At 36.3% G+C, this 12,492-nt stretch overlaps 1 protein-coding gene across 1 annotated transcript in view; it reads left to right on the plus strand.

Annotated features, from left to right (window-relative positions):
• Nucleotides 1-12,492, plus strand: part of LOC145977770 (periodic tryptophan protein 2 homolog) — a 60,364-nt gene that overhangs the window by 36,949 nt on the left and 10,923 nt on the right. Inside the window, exons 15-17 of the mRNA XM_083110049.1 lie at nucleotides 5,723-5,897; nucleotides 10,768-10,911; nucleotides 11,856-11,930. Coding sequence (XP_082966175.1) covers nucleotides 5,723-5,897; nucleotides 10,768-10,911; nucleotides 11,856-11,930 — 394 coding nt within the window. The remainder of the gene's footprint in view (nucleotides 1-5,722; nucleotides 5,898-10,767; nucleotides 10,912-11,855; nucleotides 11,931-12,492) is intronic.

Consider the following 12,492-nt stretch of genomic DNA (forward strand, 5'->3'; position numbering starts at 1 on the left):
TAGTAGTCCCAAAACCAAATGGAGACATAAGATTATGTGTCGACTTGAAAAAATTGAATCAACATGTACGGTTGAAACAATTAGCACCATTAAAAATTGAGGAATTGTTGTCCTCTTTTCAAAATTGTAAGTATTTGACTTCACTTGATCTTGGAAACGCGTACTGGCAAGTTTCGTTACACCCAGATAGCCGAAAGTATACGGCCTTTTCGTTTGAAGGAGTGTTATATCAATTTCGACGGGTGGTATTCGGATCGGTGAATGGAACGGCAGTTTTTGTCGACGTCATGAATAGAGTATTAGGTTCTTATTCAGACTTTGTGGTGATTTATGTCGATGATATTATCATCAAGTCACAAGATTTTGAGTCACACGTAAAACACGTTAGCATGGTCCTTTCCAGGTTGAGAAAGGCTGGTTTCACTTTGAAGCTGAGTAAATGTAGGTTTGTTGTAAGTGAATTGAAGTTCCTGGGACACTTGATTAGCACGGAAGGTTATAAAAAGGACCCGAGTTATGTTGAAAGTATTCTCAATTTGGTGAGACCGAGTAATTTGAAACAATTGCAAAGAGTATTAGGCTGTTTTAATTGGCTTTCCAAATATGTCCGGAATTTTGCTTCCGTGGCATCTCCTCTTTACGACTTACTCAAGCAGAAGACAAAGTGGAGATGGACAGATGAGGCCGAAAGGTCCTTTGAGAAACTAAAAGCTTTAGTGGCCCAGGAAGTTGTATTGAATTACCCGGATTTTGAGCAGACGTTTTACATTCAAACTGATGCATCATTAATAGGCATTGGCGGATATTGTTATCAAGTCAAGGGTGGAGATATGAGGCCACTAGGATTTGTAAGCCGATTGCTTAAATCTTATGAAAAGGCGTATACTTCTACCGAAATTGAGGTACTGGCTATTCTGTATACTATCAGCAAATTCGCTACATATCTAAAGGGCAGAAGATTCATAATTGTCACTGATCATAAATCTCTGACATGGCTGGAATCCGCTCACACCTGGAATGCCAGATTGACTCGATGGTTTCTGCAAATTCAGCAGTATTCATTTCAAGTGGTGTATTGTAAAGGTTCAGAGAACGTGCTAGCGGATTTACTCAGTCGAAATTTACCGGATGCCGATGACTTTCATTATTTGGTTAACATTGCCGCTTTCACAAGAGTAGATCAAGATATTTTCCCATCGAAATTTCTAATCGAAGCCCAGTCGGAAGATATCACACTTAATGAAATAATCAAACATTTGAGAGGAGAAGAGGACAAAAGGGACACTCGTTCGAGAACATGGAATCAAACATATTGCTTGAAAGATGACATATTATGCATCAAAGATTTTCATAATACGTCTAAGGTTCGAGTTTGTGTTCCTGTGAAGATGATCGGTAAAATACTGATTCACTACCATGACGAGCAAGGGCATTTTGGTGCCGCAAAAACTTTGGCTCGCATTTATCAGTCTTTCTCCTGGAAAGGGATGAGATCAGACGTAAAATCATACGTTAGAGACTGCGAAACATGTTTGCGCACCAAGCCAAATAAGCACCCAGCTAAGTTCCAAGCCCGAACACATGTCACTGACAAGCCCGGTCAAGACCTGTTCGTAGATTTACAGGGACCCTTTGCTTCTGGTCCAAAGAGAGAGAGATTTCTATTCACGATTTTGGACTCGGCCACACGGTATCTCGTTGCTTACCCAATAGTTAACAGTAATGCTAAGACCGTTGTCAATAAATTGGTAAATGTTTATTTTGTGCATTTGGGAGTACCAAAAAGAATTATTGCTGATAATGGTCCACAATTTCGATCAAACTACTTTCAAGAATCAATGAAAGCTTGGGGGGTGAATGTTTTATACATACCAGTTTATCACCCTAGTACTAATATGGTCGAGCGATACCACTCAGAGCTGAACAGACTTATGAGAGTGCTCTGCTCAAGTAATCATGCTAAATGGCCAGAAAGGGTGGCTCAAGCTTTGCATCTATTAAATAGTTCAATTTCTTCCCAAACGGGATATTCTCCGGAAGAGCTGCGATTGAACGTGACTAGGGGGATTCTCGATTCGCCAATAGTAGATCATGTACCAGACAATGGTACCTGGAACGCTAAATTATTGATGGCAAATCTTACTAGTTCTGGTAAACGGAAGAAAAGGCTCCAAAAACTCAACCAGGAAAAGGTAAATCATTCAGTCATTAGTGAAGGCGATCTAGTTTTTATCAAAAGTCATGCTCTTGGGAACTTGGGTGAAAAGGTAATTAAAAAATATTGCGAGTTGTTCCTTGGTCCTTACCTATGCATAGTAAACAATCACAATTCAACTTTAGAATTGGTGGATTGTAACACAGGTGAGCGGATCACGAACCAATCCATAGAAAATAGTAAACTATGGAAATGTTCTCAGGAAAAACGACTTAAATGGATTGACAAAATGTTGAATTCGGGTTTCATAGATGAAAATCAGTTCGATCGCGTGGTAACTGACTTTGCCAAGTCAGAGGATCACGTGAGAAATGATTCGGAATAAGGTCTAGGAGACAAGGATGGGAGTGGGTTAACTGACTCTGGTGGGCCAAGTAACATCTTACCTGCGGCGGGTTAGTAACCAAGTAGGGAAGATAATGCGGCGGGCTAGCACAGAGATCGGTGGTCTGGCTCCTTTCCTCTCAGTTATTCCAATGCTTCAATATTCGTAAGTCCAATGAGCACTTGAAGTTCTTGCACCTGAGGGAATGCAAGATTTTGTACAGTTGAGAGAGTAAATGTTATGAGTATGATAGAGTTTGGAGCTAAGTATTGTTGTAAAATGATTGAACTGTGAAGCGATGTATTGACTAAATCTTAAATTTGAAATGAGAGGTGTAGTGCACCGTCGATGTATGGTTGCAATGGGTTTATTGAAGGCCTCGGATCTTCTTCCTCTGTTTTGAAAATTAGGGAAGGCATACTCAGGTACTCAAGGTCCTTGAAGCTTAGGGGCAAAATTGGCTAAATTCTTTGCGAAGGGGGTAACGCAGTTGCGAGTTTCAAGCTAGATAGTGCCCGCGGCGGACTATTAGTCAAGTAGACATCACCTTGCGGAGGAGCGGTACGTGACTGGATATTCCATTCCTGAATTAACGCTTGTTGAGATGCTCAAGCAAGTAATGACCGGTACGAACTGAGAATCCCAACTCTCGGAGGAGATCTCGAATAATTGGTCAGTATAATGAGTAATTTGGATATATGTAAAGTAATTTAATCTTTGTGTTTGGTAAATAGTCTGGTAAATAGTCTGGTCCGGTATTAGAGACCTGGGTACGAATGATGGAGTGTGATGGTGTGAGGTAATTTGAATGGGTTCTGCCCATGTTGGGCGCCAATTATAACGAATATTGTTGTAAATACCTTTAATTGTGTACTGTATTAATTTTTATGATGTTTTTTAATTTTATTTTAAAATCCAGGTGAAAAAGGAGTAGGTTAAAAACACGTATCTTGATGTAAACTGTAAACGGGTATATTGAAGGAGTTCAGAATTTCCTCACTAGGTGGCAGCAGTTTGTGGCACTGTCACAAATAATGTGATTTTACTCAATAGATGGCTTTTGCTATACCTGCGTGTATAGAGAATAGGTAGTGGTATGAAAACGGATTATTACAACATTTTATTGTTGGTCTGTGTGATGATTGCTGCGGCAATAGTTATGTGGTAAATTTAAGGATTTACGTCGTTTTTGCGAACTTAAATTGGAAAGAAAAGTGATTGACATGAGGGAGAAGGAGTGAGCATAAAATCTCTTGAAAATAGAAGAAGAAGAAGAAGGATAGACGGGAACCGGAACTGAAGGTGGGGTTTCCGGAAAAAAGTAAACAGAAGGTGAAGGCTGTCAAAGAAGAGGATGGTACAGGAATCGAACGTTATCAGGATTGTAAAGATAGTGCCAATTCTGATACCTGTCGCCTTTTAATCACTATGCTTTGAGAATCAAGTACATGTACTTATATTAAGGCGAACGTCCAACAGATCGGAAGATGAACGGAATTTTCAACGGGCGACAGTAGTCACATGGTTTGTATTGTATGAAGACATGTGAGTACAAAATACTGCTTATATCTGAATGTCAATTGGAGGGTTGTATTTGGAACTTTGAAAAATCCACGTCCTGGTGTTCTACGCATGCCGGCATATGTTTGGTGCGACTATGGCCATATTTCGCGTACTTTCCGCGTAAAATCCTGAAACATAACAAAGGGCATTGCGCTGTTATTTTGAAATGCTGCGAATTCGAGAATTGGATGAACTTTAAATCACTGGAAAGGAGTAAAATTTGGACTCATGTAGTGAAGAATTTAGCATTTCCTATATCTGTATGTTAAAATGAAAATGGTGAATTTCGCTCTCGGTCATGTGACTTTTCTCGAGCGTTTAAGCAAGTATTAGTAGAGGCATGGAACCTCTCATAGCTAATGACAGCTTTGAAATGTAAAACAAGTTGTTTGATAGCATGTTTTCATGTAATAGTTAAATTTGAAATCCGTCTGATTTTTTTTTGTAAGGAAGTCCATGTTGGGTGGCATATGTATGAAACATTTCAACTTGATTTGAGTGATTATTCAGATATGCTTGTTATATATAAAGGTGCAGGTGTACCTTCTGAAAATCTGTAAGTTATTGAGCAGTTGCTTATGTGGAACATTTACATGAACAGTGACGGAAAGTCAGTAACATTGGGGGTTAACGTCTGTGTTTCTAAAAGTTATTGATACTCCTTTTTGTCAATAAACTGGTATTTTTGAATCGCGGTGTGGTATTTCACCTAAAGGTTTTTCCCAGTGTATATTTTGTATGTTGTGTACTAATGACTGTCTTCCCTTCCAGGAGGGGGGGGGGGGGGATTCTAGTTCGCACTGGTCATTTAAGGTAACAAAAAATCTATGCGAGTCATCATCAAGTAATGAGACCGGTACGGAGTAATTTTTGATAAAACTAATTAAAATTCAGGAGAAGATTCGACCGTGGCACTTACCATTGCTACCTATGCTACAGGTTAGGCGAATTAAGACAGGTTTGTAGGTTTGATATATTGTTGGAAGTTAGGAAAAGGTCAGGAAGGTAAATAGGGATGAATGGATGAGTGTTGGACAAGCCTATCATAGGGAATTCGTCATAGTTTGAATTGTTGTATTGTAGCAAAAAAAAAATCCATCTGTATCAACCAATGTAGGCATATCAGCTTTATTGATAAATTTTCTGATTTGCAAATTATACTGATTTGATATTTCTATAAGTAGCCTATAATTTAGTACAAATCTCTGCCATTTCGGTTTTTTTATGAATACATTTAAAGCAAAACTCTGTATATAATTATACATTCATATTATGTTTATATGTATTTTACTGATTTGATATTTTAAATTAATACATTTAAAGTAAAATTCTGTGTATGAATTAAACATTCATATAAATATTTCCTGCGCACAAGATTTTGTAAAGTAAATGTCTCAGTGTGTGGTTTCTTTTTTAAAGAGAAAACCATTGAAGCCACCTTCTTATGTGCATTACTTAAGAAGGTGAATGAACCATTCAGATTCTTCATAGAACATCCATTTTATATTGTATTGGCAGAATATTCCCTATTGGTAATGGTAAATTCTATATCAGTAATTTATCGACATCGCCAAAGATTTCATATTAATCCATCTCTACTGTACTATTCTTCATTTTAGGATTTCATAAACAGACGTAAGATGACTGAGTTTGGCAACATGGCTCTGGTTGAAGATCGGGATGATGGAGAGAAAGCGACTGCCATACGGCTTCCGGGAGTCAGGAAAGGTGACATGGCATCAAGAGTTTTCAAGCCAGAAGTGCGAGTCTTCAGTCTTCGATTCTCTCCAACAGGTAGGTTACGTATAGATATTCTTCCATATTTAACATCCTATTCATGGGCATACTGATCTCCATTTCATACATTTTTGTATGTGAGAGAGAAAGTGTATAAACATTAGTATATTTTTTTTAAAAAAAGATTTCTCTTGATGGTTATATTACTGATTGATGTATGGATACATGTTAAAATTACTCAGATGCCGATCTTAGTTGTTGGTAGGCATGCAATAAATATTAATATTTAGTAAACAGTTGGGAAAAAAATATTATTACCAATGTGTAAGATTGACATCTAAAGAATTGTAATATGTGGTGGTGGCATCAATCAGCAAGCTTTGAAAAATATATGTATTTTGGAATATCCTTATATTAGAGCATTTAACAAATTTGCTGCATGACTGGGAACATTCAATTGGCAGAAAGAGTGTTCATAAGTTAGAAGAAATCCTTAAAAATATGGTGTTTTTTTCAACTAGAAACGTTGCTTTCATGTTTCTACTTAATGATATACTGTAAACAGAGTTGTAGTGTGTTAAAACATTGGAGCTCAGTCTGGAAAATTTACTTTAAAACATCTGGGAAAGCCACAGAATTTTCATGATGGCTGTGGTAAACACAGTTTAAACATTACACAAGAGATGTGTGGTGTTTCCGCGTTGCAAATTGAATTGTTTTTTCGATGAATTTCGAAGGCCACTGCCTTCATTAACGGCACCTAGGACAGAGATGGTACTTCATCACTGCTTTGTTTCTTCCTGGATGGTGGTAGTTTCAATTTCTCCCATCTGACAGGTGTTTCTTGGCCTTCGTCATCTGCTGTGCTTTCTGCTGGCAAGTGTTTTGGTTTCTGCTATGTGGTGGCAATGAAGGGTCGTCTTTGCCAGGCTGGGCTGTCTGCTGCTAGGTGCAGCATGGTTCATGGAATGGTTCCAAATGCCGTAACCTGTGTTAAACAGTAGCTCTTCAAAATTAATAAAAAAAAAACAATTCAATTTGCAACGTGGAGACACCAAACACCTCTTGCTTTTTTAAACAAGTGGGAACTCTATCGATACAAATTGTTGGTGTAAAAAGCTTATTTCAGCTTTTCGAACCTGTACACAAATCTTGAACTTGGTCTGTTTAGATTACTTAGGAATATAGTATATAGAATTAAGCATACACTACTTTATTGTAAATTGTATACTTGAGTTCTGAGTACTGTACAACTATACTGTGGTAATTGATTTTGAAATTGCTTAGTAATTTGTGACATTTTTGATTCCTAAATGAAATGCCACAGATACTTATACTTTCAGTCATAACAACAAATCTGGAAGATATATACAGCAGACGTTCTGCCTTATGAAGCTTCCTTGATATAGATATATTTGAAAGCATGTCATCATCATCATCCTTCGCCGTTTCCTGCCTCTGGCTGGGTCGGCATGTGATTGCTGAAATTAGCACTCTGGAAATGTTCATACTTATTTAGCATTAATTTAACATTAATTTTTTGAATTTCCTGTATGGATTGAACTGTCAATCAAAGGCTTTTAAAAGTATCTCAATGTTTGAAGCTTCTTAATGCAGAAAAGCAGTGTAAACATGTCTCCCAGTTTTTGTGTTATTAGTAGAACTCTGATTTTTAGGTTCTAGAAAGTGTACTTTTTAGGTTCCTAAAATAGGCTCTAAAAATCCTAAAATAGGTTCTAAAAATCTTAAATTAGACTCGAAAAATGAAAAATACTGATTATATACAATCGTTAAAAACAAAATTTCACAAGAACCGTAATAACAAAATATTAATTTTCTAATCAAATTTTCATTTCTTCACATCATTTTCAAAATTACCTACAAATAATTATATATATATTTTTTTTACACACTTGTGCTGTTAGCGAAAGTTACTTGTTGATAATGAAAAATGAAGTACGTATGTATAATTTGCTGCACAATATCAGGGTGGCTACTCACTTGGAATTCCTTGAATTCTGGGAATTACACATGACTTATTGCATCCAGGAATTATGTGTGAATTATTGACTCTGGAAATTATTCATGAATTTTGATAAAACATGAAAAAATGTACAAGCGAATGTTTTCTCTATTCCCATTAAATTTATACATATTTATTAATGCCCTTAGGCAAGTTTCTCACAGGTTAGCTTTTATTTGTATTATTTTTAGGAAGAAGAAGAAAGCTACATGGAAAATAAAACAAAATTTTCTCAATCTGGTTACTTTGTTAGTGTCTTTTGCAGAATAATGTATCTGACAGATGGAAGATTGTTGCAGAATAAGATATCTTGAAGTTGATTAGGTAAATTTTTGGATACATTGGAATCACACAAACTCTTTATATTGTTAATATTTTGGGGGGGGAGGGTGAGAATCGGTAATACGTAAGGTTGGAATAAAGAAAACATCTGCTTGTATCCTTGAATTTTTGGAAAGTTCACCTTGAAATCCAGGAATTATAATTAAATTTTATCTTGGTCCTTTAGTGACCACCATGAATCTTTTTGCATGTTATCCACACTCAAACTCCGCCTTTTGTCTGTGAGGATCAATTAATGTTCTGAAAATTATCTTTCAACGGAAACAGTCAGTAATGCAAATTTGAATGCTGAAACGTAACTTCGCAAGGCGTGAATGCCAAAAAGAACTAAACTGAATTAGAGTGAGCAGCAAAGTTTGCACTTTAGACTGTGCAGGCAGTAAAGATGTTTGCGTGCCAAAACTGACGATGGGGCCCAGTTTAAGGACAGTTTACTTGATCTTAGTAGGCAAGGCAAGGCTTAGCATTAAGATTCTATAGTGCAGGTAAAAAAGTAGGGGGCTGCCCCTTTAAGCGCCACCACTGTGTGCAGGTAACAGTAGCGTCAGACATTTTGCTTTGTTTAGGGCTTTAATAAAGATCATATACATGGAGGGTGGGAAATCGACAGAAAACATGTTTCAAACACGCCAGTCATTGACTTATTAGTAAATACCTCTGCGAGATATAAAAATCCTGTAAAACCTTTAAAAAAATAAAAAACCTAAGAAAAGGTTTAATTTAGGCACATAAACCTAAAATAGGTTCTAACAAGCAAAAAAGGTTATTTTAGACACTATAAAACTTCGTCAGTTGTTGCGTTTTTTTAAAAAAAAAATGTGTATATAAATTATTTTTCTCCCAAAAAACGTTGTTGGCATTTATTTTTCTTCTGTTTATTATGTGAATAATTTTCGCCTTATTTAAGTAATATTGAACTCGCGCATGTTTCAACATTGCTGAAGGAGAAAAGTGTGAGAAAAAAGTATTTCATGCTGAGTCAGGATATTGCCTTTCGGTTAACATTTCTTGTGCATGATTGACTGCTGAAGTGGACAGGTTGATTTCGAACACAAAGAAAATATTTCTGAAATCTCCCTCTCGAACCCGAAAATTTCAGGAAGTTGCGATTGAGCTTAGTTTACCTCAGCAACCAGTCTTGACGAGATAGGGAAGAAAGATCATTTTCTATTATGAAAAACATTCTCTCTGACAGACGACTATCAATGAATGTTGAGAACTTAAAAAGCACCTTGTAGTTATGTGCAATCAAGATGGAGAAAATTGAAATGCTCTTCCCAATTTAGATTTTAACATTTTGCCAGAAATTATAGATAAAAGTAAGCGACTTCTAAATGTGCCTTTTTCGGTTTATTTTGCCTTTTTTTTTCATTTTTAGTGCCTATTTACCACATTATAAATGCCTTTTTGCCTGCCTATTTTAACGAAAATAAATGCCTGAACCTCTTGGGCTCTAGTTATCACATATATCATACCGGTGATCATTACAAATTGGTATGCGACATTTTGCGCACACAGTTTTAGTTTTTCTATCAGCCACTGTCACACAACTGGCATCTCACTTGTTTTTCCAATCTGGCTTTTTGAAGTGGTTCTTCTTGTGATTCTTCCATTTCTTGCCTACCTTCTTCTACGCCAAGAACTTTGTTCGTAAACAACACTACACTTTCAATCATAGTATGATCAAATAATAACTTCCATGCTTTGCATCCCGTACTCACTTGCCTTGCAGCATTTTTCGGACCCGATATTTGCAACACAATATTCCTCTGAACAGTGCGTGTTTTTGCTGCTTCCTTTTTTGTCCACACATACCCATTTCTGCCCTTTAACACATCACTTGAACAAATTTCATCACCATCACTGCCAGTCGCACTTTGAGCACTAAATTCATCACTGTATTCAGAAAAACATGAAACGTTGTCTTGAAAATCTGATCCTCCATTGTCGGAATCATAGTCATCTTCTTCGTCCAACCAAGCTTGCACAACATCTCCAAAGTTTTTGTCTGATGTCCTCAAGGCCGGTTTAAACTGTTTAGAACACACAGGAGTAGAATTTATAAAAAAGGCCTACTGCAAAAATCGAAACGGTAATACTAACATGGGGTTACACACCACCCCAACCACCAAACTGCTCGATTTGAGAGAGCTCTGCTTACAACACCAACAAGGAACAGTTATCTCATCCAGTTTAAAATAACAACGAAAGTCAAGAGCAAGTATAGATAAGACATCAGCATTACCAACTCTATAGTTTAAGAACTAGTAATGTTTGAAATTCCCCCTGGGGTTACTGGTAACCCCTGTTAGCGTTCCAGGGTTAATGAAACGCCGTTATAACTTGTTACTTCTTATTTACCTGCAAAGGAAAAAAAAATAGGTTAAAAACCTAAAATCCGAGGTCTAGTTATTAGTTATCAAAGTTTGTATTTTTGAAACATACTGTGTAGTATTTTATTTTTGCATCATGATGCAAAATATTAAAAAGCATACTAGACTCGAAACAGCCAAATATGTAGCATATTTCTTTGAGTCTGAACCTATGTTGTTTTTATGTTAGGTCAAGCGTGGGCAGCAGCTACAACTGAAGGACTTCTAGTCTATTCCTTGAATCATGGAATGTTGTTCGACCCATTCCTCTTGGAGGTGGATATCACTCCAGACTCCATAAGAGCAACCCTGAAGGAGAAGGATTATGCTAAAGGTTTGTTTATGTGGTCATATTATTTAGCCACTTGACGGGTCTCAAATATCTAAATACATATTTCTGGTGATTAAAGTAAATGAAAGCTGCTTCGGTGGTTGAGCACAGGAAGTAGTTGAATTTTAATTTTGCCTCCAAAGGTCTCACATTCCAGTCTCAGCATGGGTATGGGGGTTATTTATTTGTTTCATGTAATCATCTTCATTCTTCCAGTTCACCAAATATGCCAGAAGAGTGACATAATATAATAAAAAGGAAAAAAAAGTAAGTGAAGCATTATAAAATGCCTGCCATTTAAATCATTGTAACAAACTATTCGTTATCAGTAAATTTTGAATTTGTATTATCTTTATTATCAGTCAGTAGTTTTCTAGAAATCTTTATTTAACCTTTCAACTTGTAAAAAAGAACATTAACCCAAACAATAAATACCAATGAAATATGTTTTGAGAGGCATCCTTTCATCGTTATTATGATCAGTATTATTGTGTTGTTTGTAAATGCAGCATTGTACTGTGTCTGGAATGACAATTGCAGTGAATCATCTAAACTAATTCTAAATTGAATGGTGATTTTGATTCATCCAAGTGAACAGATCTACTGTTTCACAGTGATCCATAATTTATGTGAAAATGCACCATTTAAAATTTTTAGTAAGACTGATGTTCTTTCACTTACCTTACAGTGTTTCATATAGAAACACTGTTTTTCTTATATTGGTCTCTTTGTCATGCTTACCGCTTCACCAAATCCTCTTCTGGTTCATAATTGAATGTAGAATTTAATTGAACAACCTTTTGCAATAATCATTTTATTGAATAGCTTCACAAGCTGAGTTGTCAGATTGCATTTTTCCCTCCTTCAGCTAGTTGATAGGTACACAATTTTACCGTAGTGTCTGTAGTGTTTGTTTCCAAGTTTTCTGCATTTGACTCCTTTTGCAGCACTTATGATGTCTATGAGGCTGAATGAGCAACGTGTGATTCAAGAAGTGTTAGAGAGTATCCCACCAAATTGTGGTAAGTTTTCATTAAGGCTATATTACAAGTTTAGATACAGTTAAGGAAAGCATAAGGAATTTCAGGATAAATAAAATAACATAGGACTGAGCAAATATTACTTTCATCTAAGATTGAAATTTCTGTTGATGCAGGTGATTATTTCAAAACAAACTTCGATGCACTGTAGATGATGGATAATAGCTTGAATGCTTTGATTTGTCCATAGAAATGAACTGGCTTATGAAAAGAAAATATCTCCACTCTTAATTTTGCTTCCATTGCAATTGACAAGGTTCATATACAGGGTGTATCAGAAGTGATAGCACAAACTGAAATGGTGAAAATTACACGATAGTAGAAGCAAAAAAGTCTCAGTAAATATAGGGTCATAAATGAACAGTTTGCGAGATAATTGGTTATGTATGTATGTATGGTTATGATCTGCCACGGATCTGAATGTTCGTACACATTGTTTATGAGATAATTACTATCTTGTACTTTTCACAGTTTCAGTTTGTGTTATCACTTCTGATACACCTTCTATGCACAAAATTTGACCTGGTTTACCGCAACAATTCTT

Source organism: Lepisma saccharinum, chromosome 1 (assembly GCF_977018435.1).
Source record: "Lepisma saccharinum chromosome 1, izLepSacc3.1, whole genome shotgun sequence".
NCBI classification, from domain to species: domain Eukaryota; kingdom Metazoa; phylum Arthropoda; class Insecta; order Zygentoma; family Lepismatidae; genus Lepisma; species Lepisma saccharinum.